We start from the raw sequence: 26,058 nt of genomic DNA on the forward strand, positions 1-26,058 counted from the left end.
TAAGTTGTTAAAGCCCACATTTATGTTAGAACCTCATTTATTCTATTTTTTGCCTGTGTTTGTTTTACCAAAAAAAAAAAAAAGTTAAAGCCCACTAATTATATATATATATATATATATATATATTCACTACAATTTGTTAGTTCTACTCAATAAAATTAAGTAATGTTAAAGACACTACATTCTTAAATTAGTATTAAAAAAAAAAAAAATTACATTGTAGTGAGCCCATGTGTGTGTGAGATGATAAGTTATTTTTGGAATATTGTAAAATTGATTGGATATTATAAATTTTACTATATAAAGCTTACAAAACCAATGTGACAACCGTTATTAAAAAAAAAAATTAAATCAAATATTTGTTTATTACATGGTTAAAGTACATAGATCACATTCATTGTCAATCAGTTTATAAGCTATTTGTAATACCTTTAACATTTTCCTTTACTTTTCCCTTTATTTCTTTTACCTAATTATTTTCGCTATAACTTACGAAAGTAGCTATCTATAAGTGGTGGATAATCACTTTCACATGAATCTACCATTTTTTCTCCATCATTCACAATTGACCATGTCATAATTTTGACAAAAATTGTGACAAGAGTTGTATTCTAAACTTTCTCGATTATTTTTATTGGTAGTCTCTATTACTATTTAATTTAAGCACAACCTCTGTATTACAAATGATGCATGCCAACACTATTTATTTCACATTTATAGCACTCATGTTCATAAATCATATTCTAGATTTTAACTTTTACTTACACATAGAAGAATTTAATAGTATTGATAATGTGGTGATCTTTACCTAAGTGAGTGATATAGCCATCATGGCTTTTGTGCTAATTATTGTGAATAGGTCACTTGTCACTAAAATTGAGAAAATTAAATTGGACATGTAACGCATAAAGTTTGACAACAATTATAAAATAATTTTGATCCTAATTGTCTTCGACTTTAATATACTCCATATACATGATATAAAAACTTTAAGTTCGGACATGCTACAACTTAAATTCTCTAATTGAAATTTAACCATGTTATTGCATTAATCAATACATTGCATGTCAAACTATCTCTTTCAGTGACAATTAAATTTAACATGTTACTACATTAATCAATGCAAATACATGTTTAAATTTTTTGAAAAACTTAAGATATAGCATATAAAGAACTGTATCAAAATTTAACTTTTTATTTATTAAAAACCTAATATTAATTATCATAATTATATTTATAGTAGTTTCATATAAAACATTCTCAAAATAAATGCTCATTAATAACTATTATAATGATCAAATTTTGTATTTAATATTTTATACACAGAGAAAATTATAATTAACGTATAGTAATAACTATCATAATATCAAAATTCATATTTATATACTAAATAAAAGAAAGAGAAAATCTTTTTTTTTTAAATATTTTATTAAAGTTTCTTGTGCATTGCGTGAATTACTGACTAATTTATTATTATTAAAGGGAAATGTACATTTGCTTATTTTATATATATATATAGAGAGAGAGAGAGAAGTGACTCTTGGTAATAATTAGGAAAAGGAGTGTAAAAATAGTAAAAAAAGAAATATGCAGGGTGTATAGTGATTAGAATTGAATTGGGTCCAAAAATAAAAAACGTGCATGTGATATTTTGCTTGGGTGGGTGGGTGGCATCGTATTCCATCTCTCTTGTGTGAGAAATAAAATTGGAATATTCGGTGGGTGCTGAGGTGTTTTTAGATTTGCTCGTCTGCATTCTAGGTGGCGCCACGAAATCATCTGCGGTATTAGGTGTAACGCACGCATACAGAGTTTGCTTTTCTATTTCGTCTTCAAGGACACTCGCAGTTTTGCCTATCTTGGTCTTTCTTCAAAATAATAAATAATCTAATAATAATAATAATAACTAATACCATTAAAATATCTTCTCAAAAAAAAATTCCCATTAAAATAAAATACTATTGTACCTGTATTTAGAAAACGTGAAATGACCTTATATTATAACAATAAGTCTAAGCTGGCATTTGATGGTTTTCTCGTCATACACAGGGTTCACTCCCCCTCCAATTATCATATTAATAATTAAACAAACCAAAAAAACAAAAAGTTTAAAAATATACTTAACATAACTTGTTTCAAGTTTCCCAAAAAAAAAAAAACATAACTTGTTTCACAATTTGTTGAAATTGTCGAATGGCATGGGTCAGTTTGAGAGGTATTTTTAATCTATTCCATCATAGTCGAGTTGAAAAAAATTCAACCCAACCTAATCCAAACTCATTACAAGGGTCCAACCCAACTCTCCTGGATTGGGTTGGATTCATGGGTTAGATATTTTCTTTTTTTAATTTTAATTGAGTTTTAGAACAACACCAAACAAATAAAAGCAGAATTATAACCTAATAAACCTGAGCATGGTACCAAACTAACATAAATTATTTTATTAGTACTTCAAAGTTAGTGGGATATTATATAGTTTTATCCCAACCCAATTGATAAACAAAATATTAAATAATAAAATTATATAATATATATTTTAAATATATATTAAATATAGTTAAGTCATGTCGGGTTAGGCGGATTTGTGAATTTATTGACACGCACCAAACTCAACCCACCATAAAATATAAAATAAAAAGTTGACAATCCAATCCAACCCACAAAACTTTGTCATATATATTATTTGTTACTATGGCCTAGCCGCCAGTTCCAAACTAAGGTATCCTATGGTCAGATTAATTATACTATTAAATCCTTATAATCTTATTAACTCATATTGAAATGCATGAATCATACATCATAAATATTATTAAAAATATTGACTATCAGTTTTTGGTATCCATTTAACTTACTGATGACATAGTAAAATTCACAATCACTCATTTTTAAATAGTTGGAATAAATAATAATTTAAGAAGCTTATGGTGGAATTATTATGAGAACTCTAAAAAAAATCTAAGGGGTCTATTAGGATACCACTTATTGCTGAAAACTGAAAATACTGTAGTAAAATAATTTTTAAATGTGTGAATAGTACCGTGGGACCCAGTTTTAATGAAAATTTTGTTGAATTAGACAACTTGTGGGTCCCATGAACAGTGCACGAGACCTACTGACAAAGATGCAAATGTGCCGAAATTTCATTTCAACGCAATCCAAACTAACACTAAGACTGTGTTTGGTTCCCGTAAAATATTTTCCGGAAATGCTATTTTTGGGAAAGGAAAATATTTTCAAGTATTTGGTTGCATTCCAAAAAATATTTTGGAAAATATTTTATGGTGTTTGGTTGTATTCTTGAAAATGCTCTAGAAAACTCATTTTTATCATGTTTCTCACATTTTCTCAGCTTCCAAACAAATATATCATCAAATCCAACAAAACCCAAATTCATCAAAACCCAAATTCTCAATACCCAACAAAAAAAAAATTCATCAAATCAGAGATCAACCCAAAATCAGAGAACAATAAAACAAGAACCACCCACGCCACCACAACAACAAGAAGAAAATCAAAGATCAAAGAGAGCAAGTGGATCGGCGACAAGATTGACCAGATTGACCCAAAGCAAGCTGATCGGCGGGACGATCTTGGGTTTGACGAATGGTGCGACGATTTCTGGGTTCGCAACGATCGGTGGCGAATGGGTTTGATGATTTATGGGTTTGCGACGATCAGTGACAAATGTGTTTGACGATTTATGGGTTCGCGATCTGAGGAATGGGTTTGACGGCGCGATCTCTCTCTCTCTCTCTCTCTCTCTCTCTCTCTCTTTGGGCATTGCTTGACGAACAAGCTCGGTCTTGGGTTTTCTGAGTTCGTCGGAGCTCTTGGATGTGGATCGATCTCGCCTTCGTCGGTACTGGGGTGCTGGTGCGATCTCTCTTCCTTGCTATCTGTCTGTCTCTCTCTTCTATTTTCCTGGGGCAGAAGTGATTTGAAGTGAAAATGAGAACGGAAATTATTTTCCGCCCTCTCAACCTTATTTTACGGTCAAACTGAAAACATTTTCAGTTTGACCAAATTTTGTTTTCAGTTTGACTGAATTTTCAGTAACAGCCAAACATCCACTTTTCCGGAAAAGCATTTTCGAAAATCATTTACACCCAAAACAAACACAGCCTAAGTCCCTGTGTTAGATCCTAGAGTCTGTTTAGTCAAATGGTTTTCAACATGTTTTTTTTTTTTTTTTTAATTTGTTTTCTAAAAATCGTGGGCCCTACTAGAAGAAAATCCATCATGTTTCCATAATATGCATCCACCCTCGTGTGAGGGAGAGGACGCAAGTTACAGAAACATAATATACAACCTCCCCTAGTAGTGCGATTGTTGTTGGGCAATCGTTTCCAGTTTTCATAAAACCAAATCCAATTTTCATGTAAAAAAAAAAAATAAGAAACAAAATTTTCGATGTTTTTTGAAAACAGAGAACTAAATTCAGTGGCAATCTTGTGAATAAACAGAAAAGTTGTGTGAAGTCCACACCATCTGTTGTTTCAAATCTCAATCAATCATTCAAACTAATAGGTAAACTTGTTTATAAAATAAGAGCCAAACACACACATTTTTTCTGGTTCTCTTCTTAAAAACGTGTTTTCAAAAAAGAGTCAAACACAAATCACGTCAATATTGTGTTTTGAAATCGGGTTTCAAATACAATTTTTAGAAAAATAATGTTATAAGATTGGAAAACAAAAAAGAAAATGACAAAAGTTAATTACATTCCAGCCACGTGGCCAATTAACCAAAGCCAACAAACACCGTTAAATTTAAATCACCTTCTCTTTTATTTATTTATTTACTTTGCCTAGCGATAAACACTGTTTAAAAATTAAAACCCATATCAAAATGTCACAATTAAGTATAACAAAAATAGCGGTGGGGTGTTTACTAAGCTACAAAAATCGCATCATAATCGTTCGCAAAATAATATAACTACACCGTAGGTAGCAGTGTACCGCACCACATGATACAGTGCGATATGTGATTTCAATCTCTCTCAAGTGCGATATGCGATTTCAATCTCTCTCAAGTCACTGTGTCCCACGCACACTACCGTTAGGCTGAGTAGGAAAAACCCAAAATTTGAAAAATATACTAGTCCAAAACTATTCAAACCACACCTTATACATCACACTACCCTATACCTATGATCGCAAAACTAAGATGATATGCGGTTATAATTTTGGCCAAACTATACTGCAAAATATGATGCCAAAAATAGCTCAAAACCGTACCACAACCGCCCTAAATTTATAAGTTTTGCCCAAAAGAAAAGAAAGCCGAGGGTTTTTTGTTTATTCAGTTTTATACAGTAAACGGCGCCGTTCTGTACCTTTACAAACTTATCCAGCACCGACCCAAACCAAAAACCCCTTACTCAGCGTGTGTTATGAAATTTTACATTTGGATTTGGTTTGGATTGATTAATTGATTTTAACGTTTGGTTTGGGGGTTTCGAAAATTAGAATAGAGAACCCTAAACTAAAAATCGAATGGATGCGCAAGCGAGGAAAAAGGCAGTGTATCGTGCTAAATTGAACGCAAAGAAGAAAGACAAGCGCATAGATTCTCCTCTTGTAAGGTTAGCTTTTCATTCTTCTGTTTTTGGTGAACTTTGCAGTTAGTAATTGTTTTTGGCGATGTTTGTTTAGGTACCCAAGTACACTCTCTCTTTCACACACACACACACATATAAAGCTTATGGAAGATTATATGGGCACGAGAATAAACTGCTTAGCTCATCGGGCATGAAAAACCCCTGGATTACCTGGTAACTGGTTCTAGCTGGTGGGGTCAGTTGCTCGTAGGAGTTTGGTTAACAGTGAGTATTGTTGTACAGTATGCTCTGCAAGTGAAGTTCTCCTACATCTCAAAAAGTAATAAAAGAAAAAAGATTATGGAAAATTATACTGATTTTTTTGGGTGCTTGAGATAGAGTTATATCTATAATATGTTACTAGAGGGAGAAGTGTACACATTCACTTTAGTTACATATTCTATAACTTATAAAAGGACATATATCGTACCAACTGGCTGTTGTCTTTTTTTTTTTTTTTTTTAATTATAAATTTTGATGCTCGGACTATACATCTGATATTAGATTCTGAATTGCGTGTTTAGTTATTCTTGTTTAAGTATGTTATTCTGTTCATGATGAAGTTTCTTACTGTATGTTTGTCTTTTCTTGTAATATATGCAGGTACAATGAGCTTGAGCAGCCTGTCTGTAGGGTTTGTGACCTCGTTTTGAAATCTGAATCCCATTGGGATGCCCACCAAGTTTCTCGTAAACATCATGAGGTGATTTTTTACGATCCCTACCATATCATGTATGAATCCTTGACATGTAAATATATCACGGGCTCTAGCTTATATGATCACTCATAAAAATATTAGATTATAAACAAATCACATGTATATACACAGGTTGACATGCTTAGATGTAGCTCCATTATGACTTATGATCTTCCATAATTGCAGTGTGTTCAACTCTAAGGGTTTTTCCCACCTTTTTGGTTGGAAAGTGCAATGATGATATTTGTGAGAGTTCCTCTATGCTTACTTGGTTGTATTCAGAAATTTCCCAGTTAGAGAAGGCACTGTCTGATATTGGTTTTCTATTCATCCCTGTTAAAGTGAATAAGAGGAAACCATATAACATTACTTATCAAAAAAAAAGAAAAAACCATATAACACTGTCTTTATGAATGTTGGAGGGTGCAATGCTTTATGATGTACTTGTAAAGTTACTCTAAAGTGGTTAAAACCTCCCTTATGATTAATGTACGTTTTTCAGTAAGGATTATAATTTTTAAATGTGTATATATATTTATAAATAATTTAGATTTTTTTTTTTTGATAGGTAAGAAGCAAGTATATTCAATAAACTGCTAAATGCAAAAAAGCACTAGCACAACAAAATGTACAAGAAAAGAAAGAAAAGAACAAACATAGGAGAATAAAAACATTAAGAACAAAGAAGAAGAGAGCTAAGGAAGAGCGGGAGAGAATCACTAGATGTGAGTCCCCAAGCCCTAGCCCAATCAAAAAGGGAACCAGAAAAGAGAACGAGCATTTGGTCATTGGATTTATCCAAATCCTCAAAAGTTCGCCGATTGCGTTCCCTCCAAACACACCACATCAGACACAATGGAATTAAATTCCAAATGTGAGATGGACGCTTCCCCAACCAATTCCACTAGCTAAAAAGGAGATCTGACATCGTGCCAGAGGGGACCCATGAAATCCCAAAGGTTCTATAAACAAAACACCACAGCCGATAAGCCTTTCCACAATGTAACAACAAGTGATCCACTGTCTCCCTGCAGCATCGACACATAATACACCAATCAACGAAGTCGTAGCCCTTAAACCTCAAATTATCACCTGTTAGAATCCTATCCCATGCCGTTGTCCAAACAAAGAAAGAGATACGCCGGGGTGTCTTAACCTTACAAGTACCTTTCCATGGAAAGACAATGGAAGAAGAACCATGAAGCTTGTGATAAAAGGAGCGGATAGTAAAATCCCCACTCTTTGTCAATTTCCATCTCATACGATCACCCTCAGTCACAAGGGGCTGATTGGGAGCCAAGACTCGGAAGAAATCAACCACCACATCTGCCTCCCAATCATTAGGACCCCGGATGAAGCGAACATCCCAAGTTCTCCTATTCCCCTCTCCTTGGCACAACAAAGATGATTCTACGGAGGCTTCTTTGTTTGCAACAAAAGTGTTCAAGGTCAGAAAAGCCAACTGGAGAGGGAGGTCTCCACACCACCTATCCGTCCAAAATTTCACTCTATTCCCCACCCCAACTTTAAATTAAATTAAATTAAATTAAATTATTTGCGGTAATTTAGATTTTTACCAAAAGGTTTACGTCACAAAAACTGTTGGGGAAGGCCACTTCACTTTCTTTTTGCATGTTGTACTTTTTTGTTGGCTATTATAACATAAAAAGGTCGTACCTAGTGTACAAAACTCTCACTTTTGTGGATGAGAGATGATGGTAGACAACCGACCCCCCATTTTTTGGAGAGGCTATTATAACATACTGATGGCCTAGTAATGGTAGTAGGATGTAAGGTAATGCCGTGTCAGTAACTGTGAGGGTAATGCCTTAAATGCTATTGCAGGACTGGATAAGTGGGTTTTGAGGTCTATTGAGTGAAAATTAATATCACTGAAGCCCTTCTTATGTTAACATGTAGGCATAAGACTAAGTCTAATTTATTTATTAGAAAACTACCCTTTTAAGCACTTGTTTAATACATGAAAAAAGGCTAGTTCTTTTATAATCCATTGTTTAAATTTGTTTGATCATTGTATTTTGAATTGACGCACTGTTTGTTTTAGCATTAATGTTTTTTGGAAAGTGGTTCATTTTCTTGAAAACTATCTCATTTTCCGGTTAAATTTACTAAGAGCATATAATCTAAGAGCAAATCACCTACTGCAATTAATTTTATCCAAGTCTCTCATATGAACATTGGAGGAGAACACAAAAGGAATTCATGGATATCAATTTTGTAATTGACTTGAGCCTTAGGATATTTTGTTTTGTTTATCTTCCTAATTTTTTTCTGTTTTATTTGCTGGTTCTGTTATCATGTTTTGATTGATTTAGTGGCAAACGCTCCAAAACTAAAAGGTTATTTTTTATTTTTTTAATACGCTTGGGTTGCATATTTTTCCTCTGTTTCAGTGGTGGTGGTTGGTGTAAGTGTGAGAGTGAGATTTTTCTTCCATATAGGATTTCAGTGTTGGTGGATTGTCTAAGGCTTTTGATTTTCTTTGTTTCCTTTGGTTGATGAGAAAATGAAAGCAAAACCTAGAAAACCAATTGTTGGTGCCAATGTACAAGCAATATGGCAAAACCGACAGCCTCAGTTTGGTGTAAAAAATGCCTTCAACACTAATCATACTGAACTGATATCACCCCTAGGATTTTCTTCTATGGAGAGAGAAAAAGGGGGGGGGGGGTTGGGAGTTTAGTATACTTTCACACTAGTTATTGCCAAATATTCCTTGATTTGTACTTTTTTTTTGGGGATTTTTCATTTTGAGCCAATTTTACAATTGTTGTATTGATTATATTTTTTATTGCATATCTTTTTTCTTTTTGATAAGTATTTTATATGGCATATCTTTCTGACTCCCCCCCCCCCCTCCTCTCCATATTTCTTTTGGTTCTTAATGAGTATTTACTAATTGAATGTTTCTGCTGGTACAGGCAATAAATACCATCAAGGCTAATGCAGCTGGACTAACCCGGGTTAACAATGTGAAAGCTGAGCCCCATAAAGAGTTGATTAAACCTAAATCTACAGAGTTGCTTAGTGTTAAACCTGAAAGCTCACCAGAAGTGCCCAAAAATCAGTCATCATCATCTGTGCTCCCTCCAAATTTTTTTGACAACAATGAGATGAAAAAGCTAAAAACCGGTACGAGCTTGTATCTGATTTTTCTTCTAAACATAATAACTATCATTTGTCAGTATTGTTATTATTTAGTTCACCACCAATTTTTGTCCCTGAAATGTGAAGTGCAGATAGAGTCAAAAGGTTCTAATAATGTCCTATTCATATCTGTTTAAGAACTGTGGGGGTCAAAAACACTCAAAACTATTTCAATCACAAGTATTCTTGGTCTACACAACTAATTTCTAAAATATGGGGAAGAGAATCCACAATGGGAAGATCAAGCAATTAGTCAAAGACAAATAAGTTGAATCGAGCTCCTATATATGTGGAAACATTATTCTTGTAGTACAAAAGGAAGATTCAAGAGTATAAATACCGGAGAATAGTGCTTTCACTCTCTCTCTAGTTCTTGCTTAGACTTTCTCTCTCTATTTTCTGGATCCTTTCTCTTGTTGCTCTCCTCCTTTTATAGCCATTCCCCTTCATCCTCCAGCTATCTAGCTCCTAGCTGGCTTTGGGAGATACTAATCCCATTAGACCTTTCCCCTGCCATTTCTTGATCATGAAAGAGGACTTTTGGGGGTGTTTCACTATTTAGGCCAGTTATTCAGCATTTAATGTGGCTGACATTAAGGTGGGGGATCTCATTAATGCGGAGGTGACTATTACATTGGGTTCTGCGTTTTCTTCATTGTGTTCCTAGGGGGAAGCGTGGAAGATGGGTGGTCCCAGCCAAGGGAGAAGTTGCTATCCAAGATACCATTGTGACCTCGGGAAAAAGGTTTAGTGGGTTATTTCGGTTATGGTCCTCAAGAAAGGTAGTCTTCTCGGATTTTCACGGTTGTAAGCCCAGCTAGCTTTTTTCCACTAGAAGGTTATTTTATCTATGATCGTAGCTTGGGCCAAGTCCATTCTTATTTCCACTAGAAGGTAATTTCCTTTTGTTGTTTGTTTATGTTTTCTTGTGTTCATCATCATGAACAACTTGTATTTTTCCTTTCTCTTTTCCTCAATAATATTACTCCGATTATTTATTAAAAAATAAATAAAAATCACCACCCAAGGAATTCTACTGAGGATATAGACCTGAAATGACTCACCACTGAATGAGAATTATCACCACCCAAAAAGATACAAAAATCGAAACTTGCCACCAAAAGGAATCCACGTAAGGGAGGAGTTGAATAGAAGAAATCATTCTTCTTAAAGCACAAAGGCTATTTTTCTGAAAATACACTTTGATTTGTTCATTCCAGCCAAATAGCTTATATGGAAGCTTTGAACAACCTTCTAAGCATAGGAGAATGAAAATAGCAATTAAAACATTACATTTTTAAGACCATAGTCAAATTTGACTCATTGAAACTAGAAACAAATTAAAAGAGGATAACTAAAACATAATGGTTGTAATACATGAACACGATGTTCATTTTTTCAATAAAAGTTCTATTACCTATCAAAAAAAAAAAAAAACATAATGGTTGTTGTGGGGCCCAATAATTCATGGACCAGGCCCATTCGCCCTTAGAGAGTCCAAAGGCCCGAGCCGAGAAGAGCTACGGCCCAAGCTCTACAATGCAGAGCACCAAACATTTTTGTGGTGCAGCCGAGGACAACTCAGTCCTCGGCAGATCCAAAACCTCACCAAAAGAAGAAGGATAAAACCGGTATAGGGCCAAGCTTAAAAGAGAATCTAAGAATATCCAGGAAAGCTGCTCTCGTTGCCATTCAATGCGCTGCCCCTGACAGAGCCGTACTCTTTAGCTTTATCAAACCATCCCCAACAATTCCGGGATTGGACTGATGGGACAAATGTCAGTTTTTGTAAAGATTGACTCTACACGTGGACGAAGGACAGCGAATGCAAGCTAGTATAAAAGAAGAAAGTAAGTAGATCTGAAGGGGACTCCCATTCCACCTAAAAGAAGAAGGGAGATGATCTGGGTGAGAACATCTCAACAACACCTGAGATTACAGAAAGAAAAGCATCGCCGGGTAACCGGGGTAAGACCCTAATGGTCCTCGGATCAAGTCCGAGGAGGCCCATCCCACAGGATGCGATGCCGTAGGGCTTAAACGTTCAAGCCCAAATCCTTTTTCTACACAAATTCCCTCAAAACCAGGACAGGGCACCGCCCCGTGACCAACGGCTAGCTTTTCAAGCCCACTCTCTACAAATCATATTGTGAGGGATCTTTCATGCGCGAGCCCAACATCCTTATTGGGCCGCCAGAGAATTGTGTCCTTACAGTTGTAATATTTCCTAGAAACCTTAATTAAATGCTATTTGGTTTCTTGGACAAAATAATTAATTAATTTTCTGAATTGGAGGGAAAATTCATTCAAAATAATTGGCCTTATTTGCTGGATTTCAAAATCATCTTGGCTTGGTTTTTGAATTAGATTGGGCTGGCTGAAGCTTTTGACACTCCCGTCTCGTGAAACCTCCATTGATGCCATTTTCATGTACTCTTTAGCACTGATTCCTGTGTCAAACCTTTGTTCTCCAAAATCCAATTTGATAATCAGTTTGAGTTAACAAGGACTCAATGCCTGCTAATGAGCTCTAGCTCAAATGTCACGTCCTTCACCCCCGTTAGAGCAATAGGGGATCATCTAAGTATGAGTTAGAGTTTGTTTTTTTTTTCTCTCTCTCTCTCTCTCTCTTTTTAATACTAAAAAGGGGGAGAGAGAAGGGGGGTGGGTGGAGTTGGGGGGGGGGGGGGGGGGGGGGGGGGGAGGGAATAGAATACAAAGATGGTATTCTTACTTTGTTGAATTGAATAGCCAAAAATAGTCTGCTGTTTCTGTCATGTTTCTTTTTTTGATGGGAACTATCATGGTTTCTAAACAGATAGGGATGAAAGGAATTAATTGGATTTTTTTTTTTTTTTTAAAACTAGGGGAAATTACACTTTCCATTAGTGGTTTGTATCTAGTTAGAGTATTCAATCTGTGGTTTAATATGCTCAACTCTCTTGAGGTCTAATTGTATTAGCTCTTGGTTTGGAAGTTTAATGCATTCAGATTTTAATGAGTTTGCTATTGTATTTTCTGGTAGTTCTTTTAAAGGCATGTGATTTTGCACATACAAATTTTAACAATTTGGGCCTGAAAAAACATTAAAGGATGTGACCTTAGGTGGGTAATGTGCAACTTTTTATGCATAAGCTGGCAACTCAAACTTGACCCAAACCATTAGTTGGTAAAGTGTAATCAACCCTTTTGAATATGATATAGACTTGGTTTAAACTTTTTAATTTAGGGACCAAACTTCTTGTATATTTTAGGTACCAAAATAGGCATCTATTTATTTAATTCCCTAGTTCAACTTGTTTGTGAATTGTGATTATTTACTGATAGGAAGGGATTCTATTTACTTATTAATGAACTATTAGGAAAGGATTCGCTCAAGTCAGTGCAGACTGATTTATACAAAAAGACTGGGGCTTCTGCTCTACCAGAGGAGAGGAGTTCTTTAAACTTGGTGAGTGAAATAGATAGACTGCCTAGTGGTAATGCTGGAAAGGCAATAAATATCCAGCCTGCTGGGGAGCGTACATCAAAGTCAGAAGAGATTGCTGGTTCTAAAATCAATCAAGCAAAGGGAGCTCTACCTGAAGGCTTCTTTGATAACAAGGATGCTGACTTGCGTGCACGTGGCATAAAGCCTGTTAAGCCAGACATCAAGTAAGTTCCTACATTTGTGTTATCTCTGCATCTTCATGCTCTCTTATATTCACGTCAAATGTTAATATAATTGTAATTTTTTCCCTTTGTTTTATTTTATCTGCTCTAAATATTGGTTCTCCATCAAATTGCAACCAAGTTTACACAGTTGTATTAAGAAAAGTTCTGTAATGCAAAGAGGTCTTTTCAGCGGTTTCCTTTGATGTTATTTTTGGGAAATAATTACTTGGGGCCCTTATGACTTCATCAATTTTTTTTGCCCCTTTTCTTGTCCTGTAACTAGTATGGCTGATAAATATCATCATTTTCTTCATGGTTTCTGCTGCTTTGTTGACTTAAATTGGCGTTTAATATTACAAGGAACTGTCTTGTTTAGTAGCTGTTGATCAAGGAATTTATGTAAATCGTCAGATCAAATATGTTTTAGAACATATGTAAATCACCAAGTGAACATCCATATAAAATTGCATAGTGAATTATAAATACATGGACTTGCTGGAGTACAAATCAGGGTAGTTCACCTCCTGTTTATGAGATCTTCTATGGTTAAATCTTATCCAATGCTGCTGCGTACCACAAATAGAAGAAGTGGACTTTCAGTTGTATGGTTCTTCAATATCTATAGTTGTATTGATATCGAAAATATTCTTAATTTGATATCAAAACTGCCTGCATTGATAACTCAGTTATCTAATGTGCATATTGTGTGGCGATGCTTAAAGTTAATTTGTGCAATAAGCTTAGCAAATGAGCTACCACAGGAAAGAAGACTATTTGTCTGAGGTCTGACCATTGCCGTATTTGTAGTTTGGTGCTATATTTGTAAACCTCGATGGAGGTTTTCATCAATAAATTTAGAGCAGAAATCAAATTATTTTTTATTACTTCCTATTTTTTCTTTAATGGCATGGAACACACCATTACTTTGAAAATTTGTTTGGTTGTTGTTAGAGATGAGTACAAGGAATTTGAAAAGTTGATTCAAGAGGACTTGCAGGAGGTGGATGACCGTTTTGAGGAAGAGGAGGTGAGGGTTAAAATATAATCAATCTGTTCATTTCTGCATTCTAGTTTTCCATGTGATCTAACCACACTACAAACTTAAAACCATTTTCCTGTTGTTTCAATTGTAATTGCAGATTGATGCTGCTGAAACGATAGAAGAGGCTGAATCTGTCGAGCAGAAGTAAGTTCAGCTGTGTGATTGTTGGTTAAATTTTCACATCCTGTTTCTCCAATCCTCTTTGCCAATACTCTTCATTCCATTTCCTTTTTTGCAGAACCTATTGGGAGAAAGTGGAAATGTTGAAGAAGAAGAAATTGGAACTGCAGGTTGCCAGGTCTGTCAAACGTAGAAAAGCTTCTGATGGTGTTGCCAAGGAGTCCATCCATGAAGAATCATCCAGTGAGGACGACAGTGATGAGAATTTTGCAGTTGATTGGAGAGCCCAACACTTGTGAACGTGCTTGGCAGATGTTTTGGTATCTATGAGGGTATGATCTTAAAATGTTAACCAGAAAATGTGATGTCTCGTCTGATCCAAACTGGAATCCACCATATCAATCTTTTCTTTAGATTTTAAGCTAAAAAATGGGAGTTGGTGATGCTTACTGCATCTAGAGAAACTATCACCTATCTAACATTCTTTGGTTTGCCAAAGGATAAAGCTATTAAAAAAAAAAAAAAAAAACTTCCCACCGTGTTGGATAGCCCCCTGGGGTACATGCATTTCAGAGAAGTGGCAGTCAATGACGTGCAACATAAGAATGTACATTTTAAGCCTATATTCTGGCCTTACGGCTATGATTCTGTATACGATATTCTGGGATTGAGGTGAGTCAAATTATCAATTATGAACATTGTAAATATTCCTTGAATTAGCGTGAATGGCACGCTTATATTCTCTACAAAATTTTGCTGGAAGAAATGAACTTGATTAATTTGTTTCTTTCTGCCTTAGCGATTTCAACTCTTGAGGTTGTTGGTAGACAGTAGCTTGTCTGGCAACTAAAAAATTATACCTATTAAAATTGGGTTTTGGACCCGAACCCAAAGAGAAAATAAAAATATTGACATGGGTAGGGATTTATGGACTGATAAGAAACAAGTTAACCCGAACCCAACTCACTGAAACAAGTGTTAGGTTGTGTTGTGGGTCACAAGGCTTGATCCTTATTTTTCTGACAGATTGTTTTTTTCTTGCAATTTTTCCTTTTATTTTATTTGTTTGGCTCTCTAACTCTTTGTAAATATGTTTAACTCTTTCAATTGCTCTTTCTTTGGTTTCACGAAGCTAAGGCTTAAAGGCTTCAGTTTAGTGACTTTAGATTGTATAAGCTTAAAAATTCATCTATTATTTAACTTTTACTTTTAATTTTTTTTTATTTGTTCTCTTATTTATACTGAAAGGCAAACAAAGATTGTGATTAAGTATTAGTGAATTGATAGATGAAGACATGATTTCTAGTATTGTCTTTCCATTCCCAACTGTTTGGCGCAATGGCTAGGCATTTAAATAATCAATCAAGTTTGAAAATTGATGTTGAATGTTCTTGGATTAAAATCCTCTAGAGTTCTTAAGGTAATTTTACCATAAAAATGTTAAAATCCTTTTCATTTTCAAATGAGTGGATGGGATTTTTTTCCACATCCTTAATAGTTTCAATAAATAACACTTTTCTTTAGATGTTGATAATGTGGCTAAATTTAATGAATGGGAGAAAATTTAGGAACTCCACACAGTGGAGTTACGTTCTTAACAGATTTTTTTATAGAAGGAATAACTTGAATTTTCATTAAAAAATTAGTCGAAATCAGCTGCAAGTTCAAATAAAAGGTGTGAAGGAACATCCTTCATCCACACTGAAAAATCTCGAACGTGTCTAGCATGTTTCGCTAGGTTGTGAGCAACATAATTACTAAGCCTACGAACGTGAGAGAAGGAAATGCAGCAACTGGTCTCTGTTTTTTGTTTGGCCGAGTTTAGAATGTGGCCAAAAGGGGAGAGTGTTGCTTCGTCGCTCTTGAGGCTCTTTATCACTACCTCTGAGTCTCCTTCAAGGATAAAGGATGAGAAGCCAAGTTCAAGTGCAAAGGAAATGGCTTGTGCCGCTACCAAGGCTTCGACGATATCCGATGTGTGTGGGAGAGGAACCTGCTCAGATAGGGATGCTAGAACCTGTCCAGATGAGTTTCGAATCACAGCACCTGGACTTGCCTTCCTGATATCCTTGAACGTTGCGCCGTCAAAATTAACCTTAAGAGAAGCTTCAGGTGGTGGCTTCCATCTGACCCGAGGACGAGCACTAATAGGTACCTGAGCTGCTTGTACCATGTTAGCGTTGTGGAAGTCCTGAAGGGTTTGCTTGGCGTTTTGGGCCACTTGGGTGACAGGGTAGTCATTGTTTAAAGTCCTGATCTGATTCCGTCTATGCCACACTGTCCATAGGATGGTTGCCATCAAGTTCAAGTTATTGTTCTTTTCATGTGCATGGATGATGAGGTCTGTAACAGATAAAAAACGCTGATTCTGATGAGACTTCAACTCCGGAAATGAATCCCAAACCGCTGAGATCTCTGAGCATTCCCATAGAGCATGCAATGCACTCTCGGCTTGCAACTTGCAGTGGTCACAACTGTCATCTTGGATGATTTTTCATCTCTTTAAATTTTTCTTGACAAGGAGTGCTTCTTTATAAGACCGCCATAGGAAGCTCTTCACTTTGTTTAGGGCATTTAATCCCCAAATAAGTTTCCAAACTCCTCCACCATGGTTTTGATTTACAGTAGTTGGTTGAACAAAATTTTCTTTGGTGAGAAAACAATATCTAGACTTAACTGTGTACATACCTGAAGGTGTATATGGCCAAACAAGCTTGTCCTCAACGTGGTTGCTGCATAAGTGGATGCTTGATATTATTTCTAACTCTTGGGCGCTGAACAGACCTTGTAGCAAAGCCAAATCCCATTGCCTTGAAGCTGGATCGATGAGGTCACACACATGAATATCTTCAAAGCCAACAATAGGAGAGGATAATATCCGTGGCTATTCTAGGGATGGTAGCCATGCATCATTCCAAACTCCGATTGATTCTCCGCATCCCACTCTCCACCTTACTCCTCTCATGAGTACATCATGACCCCTTAAGATGTTGTGCCAAGCATAGGAGCCTGAATTTGAGTCTGAAGCCTCCATTATGGAGCTATGTGGAAAAAACTTTGATTTGAAAACTCGATAAAACAGAGAGTTTTTATTATGCAATAACCTCCATGCTTGTTTTGCTAATAATGCGTCATTGATTAGGACATTCCCTAATTATCTTTGATCTTGTTGGACATTTTTTTAAGTGGTTGAACACTACTATTACTATTATAATAACTACGGATAGGAGGAGAATATATTCTTATGTCCTCACTGTTTTAGTCTCATGGATAATTGTTAATAATCATAATTGTTCCATTTGTAAATTTTGACTATGTTATAAAAGCATTTACAGTTAAGATGTATAAATAAAGAAGTTTTATGAGAGTTAAAGGGCATTGTTGGTAAAGCGGTTGAAAGTTCAATAAGTGTATAAAACACCTTAAACGTTTAGACCCGCAATTTACAAAATACCAATTCAAGCTTAATATCAAACAATTAATGTGCGGAAAATGAACATAAACTTAATACAGAATTGATAAACAATCTAAACCAAATAAAATCACAATCACAGTAGAAATTAAATGGAAAAGATTAAGGGAAGAGAGATGCAAACACAAGGACAACACTCGATGTGTTATCGAAGAGGAAACCGAAACCCTCGGCGTAAAACTTCTCCGCCTCCCTCCAAGCGGTAAACAATCCAATAAAGAATGTAGTTGGGATACATGAATAGCAGAAGAACCTCCAAGCCTAATCTACCAAGTGTACCTAAGCCCTCCAAGCTCCTACTCCAACGAGGTTACGCCGAACATATTTCTTGTTTAACTTGCCGAATTCCGCTACTTGACCATAGCATCTACCAATATGAAATTGGTTCCTTCTTAACTGCTTCCCAAATACCAAATGACCTCCTCACAGATATGGGTAAGGTGAGAAAATGTTTTGGTAATGTACTTCTCAAGGATTTGACAATGGAGAGGAAGAGAGTAGAGGAATTTGAAGAGTCTCTATATGAAGATTGTGGATGAATCAATCTTGTTTTTCTCTAGGGTTTCTCTCTCAAAATTCTCTCTGGAAACCCTCACAAAATCGTGGGTATAAGGGTATATATATAGTAGGGTGAGAAGGAATGTGAAAAGTCAGTTTTTCCCAAACAGGGTGTTCTGGCGACTTGACCTCGCGACTGGGTTAAGTCGGGAGTTCAAGCCGCGAGCTAACTGCCTGGCCAGCTTGGGACTGTTATCCTGTAGTGCAACAGCTGGCGCGACTCTTCAGCTTCTGGCATGCTTGGCACATGTGCAACTATCTGGCGGCTTGCAAGCCGCGAGCCACCCACGAGATCCAGTCGCGAACCCCTACTTCTTTGCACAATCTTGAGCATTTTTTCACACTCTCTCACACACTACCCTTACATGATTTCCACCTAAATACATGGTTACTAATTGCTAAAATACAAGCAAATTTGGCACAGAATAAAGCCAACAAGATGGTTGATAAAATTCAACCTTACAACGGTTGTACCAAAATTGAGTAATATGAGGGTGGAAAGAAGACTATTTGATAACACATTTTGTTAGTGTGTATTTTTATTGATGGATTAGAGCTCTCCTATTCAGTTTTGCGAATAAAAATAAAATTTTAGAGCACCATAATGTTACTTTTTCTACTTTACATAAACAACTTAAAAATGCAACCCCAACCTAAATCACATTCTCCAACTTATGATACATCATATTAAATATTAAAAAAATTTAATCTTTTTTCTTTTCTCTTAGATCAACCCATCTACTGTTTAAAAAAAAAATTCAACCCAAGCACCACCACCATCACCACCACCTCAAGGCTAAACTTAGCGTCATTGTTGCCACCGAAACAATTTTTTTAATAAGATAGACAAGCTAAAGTGGACAAGTTTATATAAATTTTTGCAAAATAAACAACCGAATGTAGTATGCTTTTTAGCTATAGTTTTCCCTGTAATAGAAAAACTCCATTTAAAAAAATTGGATGTGAATACTCTTACCCTATTTGATACAACAATGCAATTGTTAGTATATTGTTGTATTTATGGTTATAACTATGGGCATTTGGACTCGACAAGGATCAAAGTTCATCGATGCTTAGCTAGGTGCTTGCTTCATTTTGATAACCGATCATCAATTTGTAAATATACCTTTCTAAAATTTATAAAAAAAAAAAAAAAAAATCAAAGTCTTCCCTTAAAGCTATGCCATCAATTTTTGTACAATTGTTCACGGTGTTTTAACAAATGGAGCATATTGACATATTTTAATATATACTAGTCAAGGCAGCACGTGCAAGGCACATGCTAGCCATGGGAAAAAAAATAGTAATTAGGATCAATTTTAGATTTTATCTGTATCACGAAATATAAATATAAATTATTTGATTTTTAAAATACAAAGAGATTTACATTAATCAAAAGAGATATTAATTTTAAGAATTTTGATAATTATGTCATAAAAAGTTAATCTCAATCATATAAGACCGTGACAAATTCTAGTCCAATATTTTATTATTTTATTTTGACCTATAACTTACACCTTAATAGTTGTAAATATATTGTAATAACAACAAAATATCACGACATTTTTAGTTGTCCTAGATCTTGATATAATATTTTATTATTTTATTTTATTTTATTTTGATTCATAAGGAATTGACACATGCGTTACAACATTTTCATAATATCTCTATGTATACATTGTACTTAATTACAATGTAAATTTATATTATGGACACAAAAAAATTGGCAAATTTTGTACACATTTACAAACTTTGTATAATATTTACCATTTTTTGTGCAAATGTGTATAATATTAACAACTTTTGTGTATTTACAATGTAAACTTGCATTGCAAGTACAAAGTAAACATATAAAGATCTTAAAAAAAGAAAAAAAAACAAAAACAAAAACAAAGCTCAAACCAACTGGCATACTTGAAGGGGAAAGAAAAAGAAAAAAGAAAAGAAAAAGTGCACCTCACTAATTGAATAAACCAAAAAAAATTATTCATGAGCCTTTGGCTCTTTTTATATAATTAATAGATATGCTAGCTTACATAAATATTTAAAAGAAAAAAAAAACACAAACCGATAACTGGAAAAAAAAAAAAAAAACACTTTAGGCACTGTATAAATTAATGTTAAAATATTGTGGACTTAGCATTTTTTTTATTTGATGTATAAGAAACTGAGATCTCAACAATTGTAAAAATATTATGATAATAATAAGAGTTGTAACATTTTCTCAAAATATTTATTTTTAGTTGTGGTTGGTTACAGTCTTATATTTTATTATTTTATTTCAACTTGTAAGAAATTGACACGTCAATAATTGTGAAATTTGTTGTGTCAGTATAACAATATATATACCAGCTTACATAAATATTTAAAAAAAAAAAAAAAAACTTTAGGCACTGTAACAATTGTGCCAGTTGAATAAACCAAAAACACTACACAATAAGTGTTGTAACATTATCTCAAAACATTTATTTTTAGTTGTGGTTAGTCACAGTCTCATATTTTATTATTTTATTTCAACTTGTAAGAAATTGACACGTCAATAATTGTGAAAATATTGTGAAATTTATTGTGTCAGTATAACAATATATATACCAACTTACATAAATATTTAAAAGAAAAAAAAAAACACAAACTGATTACTAAAAATAAAAATAAAAAAAACTTTAGGCCTACCATGCCAGTTGAATAAACCAAAAGTACTGCACAATAAGTGTTGTAACATTTTCTCAAAACATTTATTTTTAGTTGTGGCTGGTCATAGTCTCATATTTTATTATTTTATTTCGACTTATAAGAAATTGACACATCAATAATTGTGAAAATATTGTGAAATTTGTTGTGTTAATATAACAATATATAGACCAGCTTACATAAATATTAAAAAAAAAAAAAATAAGCCGATTACTGAAAAAAATAAAAAATAAAATTAGGCATGTAGCTACCGTGCCAGTTGAATAAACCAAAAGCACTGCACAATAAGTGTTGTAACATTTTCTCAAAACATTTATTTTTAGTTGTGATTGGTCACAGTCTCATATTTTATTATTTTATTTCGACTTGTAAGAAATTGACACGTCAATAATTATGAAAATATTGTGAAATTTGTTGTGTCAGTATAACAATATATATACCAGCTTACATAAATATTAAAAAAAAAAAACATAAACCGATTACTAAAAAAAAAAAAACTTAGGCACGGTAGCTACCGTGCCAGTTGAATAAACCAAAAGCACTGCACAATAAGTGTTGTAACATTTTCTCAAAACATTTATTTTTAGTTGTGATTGGTCAGTCTCATATTTTATTATTTTATTTCGACTTATAAGAAATTGACACGTCAATAATTGTGAAAATATTGTGAAATTTGTTGTATCAGTATAACAATATATATACCAGCTTACATAAATATTTAAAAGGAGAAAAAAAAAAAAAACCAAACAAACAAACAAATCGATTACTGGAAAAAAAAAAAAAATGTAGCTGCAGTGCCACTTGGCACTGTAGTTACTGTTCAAAACTTGGGAAAAAAAAAGTGGCTTATGAAACCAAAGCACTGTAGCTACAGTGCTTTAGCGTATTCGTGCACGTCAATAATTGTGAAAATATTGTGAAATTTATTGTGTCAATATAACAATATATATACCAGCTTACATAAATATTTAAAAGGGAAAAAAAAAAAAAAAAAAAAAAAAAAAAAAAAAAAAAAAAAAAAAAAAAAAAAAAAAAAAAAAAAAAAAAAAAAAACTATAGCTATTGTAGCTACAGTGCCACTTGGCATTGCAGTTACTATTCAAAACTTGGGAAAAAAAAAGTGGCTCACGAAACCAAAGCACTGTAGTTACAGTGATTTAGCACATTCGTGCTTTTATATATATAGATTTATTTTCAGTTGTAGTTGGTCAAAGTTTCATATTTTATTATTTTATTTGACTTATAAGAAATTGACACTTGTGAAAATATTATGAAATTTGTTGTGTCAGTATAACAATATATATATATAAAAGGGGAAAAAAAGTACAAACGGAAGACTGGAAAAAAAAAATTTGTTACTATTGTAGCTACAGTGCCGCTTGGTACTGTAGCTACTGTTCAAAACTTTAAAAAAAAAAAAGACAAAGTGGCTCACCAAAATGGCACTGTAGATGAACAGTGCTAAAACACTAAAGCAGCAAAATGAAATTGACATCTCAATAATTGTGAAAATATTATGAAATTTGTTATATCAGTATAACAATATATATAAAAGAAAAAAAAAGTACAAATGGAAGACTAAAAAAAATAAATAAATAAAAAACTGTAGCTACTGTAGCTATAGTGCCATTTGGAATTGTAGCTACGGTTCAAAACTTAAAAAAACAAAGACAAAGTGGCTCACCAAAATAACACTATAGATGAACAGTGCAAACTGTAGCGGTATTGTCGCTTTTCACAAAATATTTATTTTCAGTTGTGGTTGGTCACAGTTTCATATTTTATTATTTTATTTTAACTTATAAGAAATTTACACCTCAATAATTGTGAAAATATTGTGAAATTTGTTGTGTCAATACAACAATATATATAAAAGGAAAAAAAAAATACAAACGGAAGACTGAAAAAAAAAAGAAAAAAAAAAGAAAAAAGAGAAGTGCCTCACCAAAGCACTGTTGCCGCTACAGTGCTTGCACAGTGCAAACACTCTGAATGCACAGTACCGAAGCACTGTAGCGGCATTCATGCTTTTATAATATAAAGATATATGAACAAAAATGATAAAAAAATTTATTCATGAATCAAATTATTCAAGTATGAAAATATAATTTGGCCTACCACACGGTGTGTGGCTTGATGGTAGGAGTTCTTGTCCTAGCACCCAGTGATGAGTGGTTCAAGCGATTGTCTCAACAAGACCTATATGGTACATGTGGTATAACCCATTGCCATTGTCATAACATGGCGTAGAGTCAATGAACCTACACTGAAGCCCCTTTTTCATTCAGCAAAAAAAGAAAAAGAAAAAAAAAAAAATATATATATATATATATATGTATATATCATTTGGCCTCAGAAAAATAAAGAAATAAAAATAATTTGGCCTTAGTGCCTTACTTTTATTATGACTTATAAAAACAGCCGATATTTGACCCCATCCGACAAATTGGCTGGTATCTATTATCTAATCTAAACTTATCCTTTTCTTTCTGTGGCTTCACTCTCTCGTATGCCTATTCAGTTCAGAGGAGCAGTCTATGAAACTTGAAGTATCTCCTTGAGCTCAATAATCTTGTGACTTCTTTCTCTCTTCCTCCAGCTAAAGGTTTCTTGTCCATATTCTTTTCCTCTAATTTTTCTCTTTATTTTGACTTTAAAAAAGAGTTCAAGAAAGATACAAAATAGAGAGGCAGGCGTATGGCTGTAATTACCGGGGCAACTTCCTGGTCTTCCACCCTCTCTTCAAACCCAGCATCAGCTCACAAGGTACATCATGTTTTGTTTTGAGAGAACTGTCAGTTGTAAATTTGTAATGCTAATTATTCCTATCCTAGGTACATAAAATGAGTTTCAACTACTGACTATGTTAGAAATCTTTTAGTTCTTGTATATTTTCACTGAAAAAATGAAGTTGGGTCTTCTTATAATATTATTCAATGAAATATAAAATTTCTAACTGGAGCATAAAGGAACTCTTATTACCACTTTAGTTATGGTCAGGTATAATGATAATGTGTTTGTTTGACAAATTTTTTCAAAAGGTAAGTTGTTATGTTATTGGTGTTGCAGATTGAACGCAAGCTTTGTACCCTCCCCAGTATCACTTTCTATTTGGAAAGACATGTAAAGACCCAATTTTTAATTTCCCCAACAAGCCAAACTCACCCAACATCACTACTCTTTGCAACACTGAGGAGTCCCAGAGGCTTTGGACCCTCTCAAAGGAAAACCAAGAAGACCAAGAAGCCAAGCAAAGATGATGATGATGATGATGATGATGAGGAAGAGGAAGAAGAGCCTGATCAAGGCGTGATACCAGAGGTAGTGACCAACAGAATGATGAGCAGGATGGGGTTCTCAGTGGGGATACCACTGTTCATAGGGCTTTTGTTCTTCCCATTCTTTTACTATCTGAAAGTTGGATTGAAGATTGATGTACCCACATGGGTACCCTTCATTGTGTCATTCTTCTTCTTTGGATCTGCTCTCTTAGGTGTGAGTTATGGGATTGTATCCTCTAGTTGGGATCCAATGAGGGAAGGTTCACTCTTGGGTTGGAATGAGGCTAAGAAGAACTGGCCTGTCTTTTGGCAATCACTTTGGGGTGGATCTAGGAAAAAGTAGGGTATTTTTATCTTACATCTGTACATCTATTGACATAAGACAAGCCTAGCAAATCTAACCTACGAAACTCTACATTTGATTAGGCGGAAAATGTTTTCCTTAAGAAAAATTTTTCATTGGAAAACATTTTCCAAAAGAATGGCTTGTTTTTTGTATGTTTGATTGCAACTAAAATGATCCTGAGAACATTTTGTATTATTTGATTCACACAGAAAAGTATTACTTTTACATGTAAACTCAATGGTGGTAGAGGAGGTGCTGTCGGAGGTGATCGAACGTAGTAGTGACAAAGATTGTAGAGGTGGTTTAGGGGGGTGGGGGGAGGTGATAGTAGTAATGGCTAAATGGTCCTTGGTGATGCTTGCCATTGGCATGAGATCAGTGGCAACAACAGAGATAGTTTGGTGGGGGCGGTGGCAGTGATGTTGATGATGTTTGGTGTGGGTAGCATAAAAAAATGGAAAGGGCTTGCATAAGAGAATGACTAAAAACGCAGAAAAGAGGTTGATTATTGAGCTTCTTTTCTTATTCTTCTTTTGTTTATATCAAATAATAATTATCTCCTACATTTAATATATGTATCATACGTCTCACATGCATCATCTCTCACAACATATATATCTCGCAATTGTGTTATATATAGATATTGTGAGAGATATGATGTACATGTCAAATATATAAAATATCTTCTCACTAGATCATCGTAATTCAATTTCTCCTTGGAAGTAGGCACTTATGTGCGTCTTACTTCTAAGCTGATATTTGCTTCCTTAATGTTGTAATCGGATTATTAATTCATCATATATGATCACTTATTTGTTTAATTCCAATTTTTTGCATTTCTAATTAGATTGATCTATTTTATTCAGTTGAGTAAATTGTGAGAGAAATTTTTAATTGAAGGAACCCTTGCCTTTAAAATTTCCAAATCATGAAAATGTTGAAATTGAACTTCCCGAAAGCTAGAGGTTCAATTGACCATTAAATTGAGTAATGATTCAATTCTGGCAAAGACCATCACACATTTAAACATATCTTTGTCTTCTTGTGTGAGAACTCTCAATAAGAAATGTTAGGTTCTAAGACTTTAAGAACTAATGTATTAGAACTTCAATTTGTATTATGTTGGTAAACCATGATCAAACCATAGAGTCTAGGTTTAGGCTCGCTCAAAGTGTGTCTATTTGTAAAATTGAAATCGAGTGATTGCATAAATTATTATACTTAATCTACAAGGCTCGATCAATCAAAAATTAGACTCGATCGATCAAACCACGTGCAAATTTATTTTTCTACAGAAATTCCAATTCAGCCTAAGCCCGTTTGATGTGTAGGGTTTTGCGTTTTACTCCAAGTATAAAAGAAAAAACTCAAGTTACGTTTTAAAAGTCTTTTTGATGGTTGTGTGTTGAATCTTTTGTGAGATCTAGAGA

General features: G+C 34.1%; 2 protein-coding genes across 4 annotated transcripts; both read left to right on the plus strand.

Annotated features, from left to right (window-relative positions):
- The first annotated feature begins 5,295 nt into the window (after positions 1 to 5,295).
- LOC115972126 (zinc finger protein 830) lies at positions 5,296 to 15,071 on the plus strand. Its single transcript, XM_031092286.1, has 7 exons — positions 5,296 to 5,584; positions 6,203 to 6,302; positions 9,239 to 9,449; positions 12,827 to 13,118; positions 14,070 to 14,145; positions 14,258 to 14,304; positions 14,399 to 15,071. The coding sequence occupies exons 1-7, from the start codon at positions 5,496 to 5,498 to the stop codon at positions 14,577 to 14,579; spliced, it is 996 nt and encodes a 331-aa protein (XP_030948146.1). The 5' UTR covers positions 5,296 to 5,495; the 3' UTR covers positions 14,580 to 15,071.
- An 8,368-nt stretch (positions 15,072 to 23,439) lies between these two features.
- Positions 23,440 to 25,206, plus strand: LOC115972520 (protein PAM68, chloroplastic). 3 transcript variants are annotated; one of them, XM_031092835.1, is made up of 3 exons: positions 23,440 to 23,575; positions 23,664 to 23,767; positions 24,071 to 25,206. In XM_031092835.1, exons 2-3 carry the CDS (start codon positions 23,699 to 23,701, stop codon positions 24,623 to 24,625), a joined length of 624 nt encoding a protein of 207 aa, XP_030948695.1. In that variant the 5' UTR covers positions 23,440 to 23,575; positions 23,664 to 23,698; the 3' UTR covers positions 24,626 to 25,206. The 3 variants fall into 3 exon arrangements, with proteins under 3 accessions (XP_030948695.1, XP_030948694.1, XP_030948696.1); XM_031092836.1 differs by having other exon boundaries at positions 23,461 to 23,550; XM_031092834.1 differs by having other exon boundaries at positions 23,440 to 23,767.
- The last annotated feature ends 852 nt before the right edge of the window (positions 25,207 to 26,058 follow it).

This window comes from Quercus lobata, chromosome 12 (assembly GCF_001633185.2).
Source record: "Quercus lobata isolate SW786 chromosome 12, ValleyOak3.0 Primary Assembly, whole genome shotgun sequence".
Taxonomy (NCBI): Eukaryota; Viridiplantae; Streptophyta; class Magnoliopsida; order Fagales; family Fagaceae; genus Quercus; species Quercus lobata.

What these genes read in the sequence shown, in the direction of transcription:
- LOC115972126 (XM_031092286.1), top strand. Translation starts at nt 5,496, where the DNA reads ATGGATGCGCAAGCGAGGAAAAAGGCAGTGTATCGTGCTAAATTGAAC. An exon ending in ACCGTTTTGAGGAAGAGGAG is followed by an intron (nt 14,146 to 14,257) that starts GTGAGGGTTAAA and finishes TTGTAATTGCAG; the next exon opens with ATTGATGCTGCTGAAACGAT. An exon ending in GCTGAATCTGTCGAGCAGAA is followed by an intron (nt 14,305 to 14,398) that starts GTAAGTTCAGCT and finishes CCTTTTTTGCAG; the next exon opens with AACCTATTGGGAGAAAGTGG.
- LOC115972520 (XM_031092834.1), top strand. Translation starts at nt 23,699, where the DNA reads ATGGCTGTAATTACCGGGGCAACTTCCTGGTCTTCCACCCTCTCTTCA. An exon ending in ACCCAGCATCAGCTCACAAG is followed by an intron (nt 23,768 to 24,070) that starts GTACATCATGTT and finishes TTGGTGTTGCAG; the next exon opens with ATTGAACGCAAGCTTTGTAC.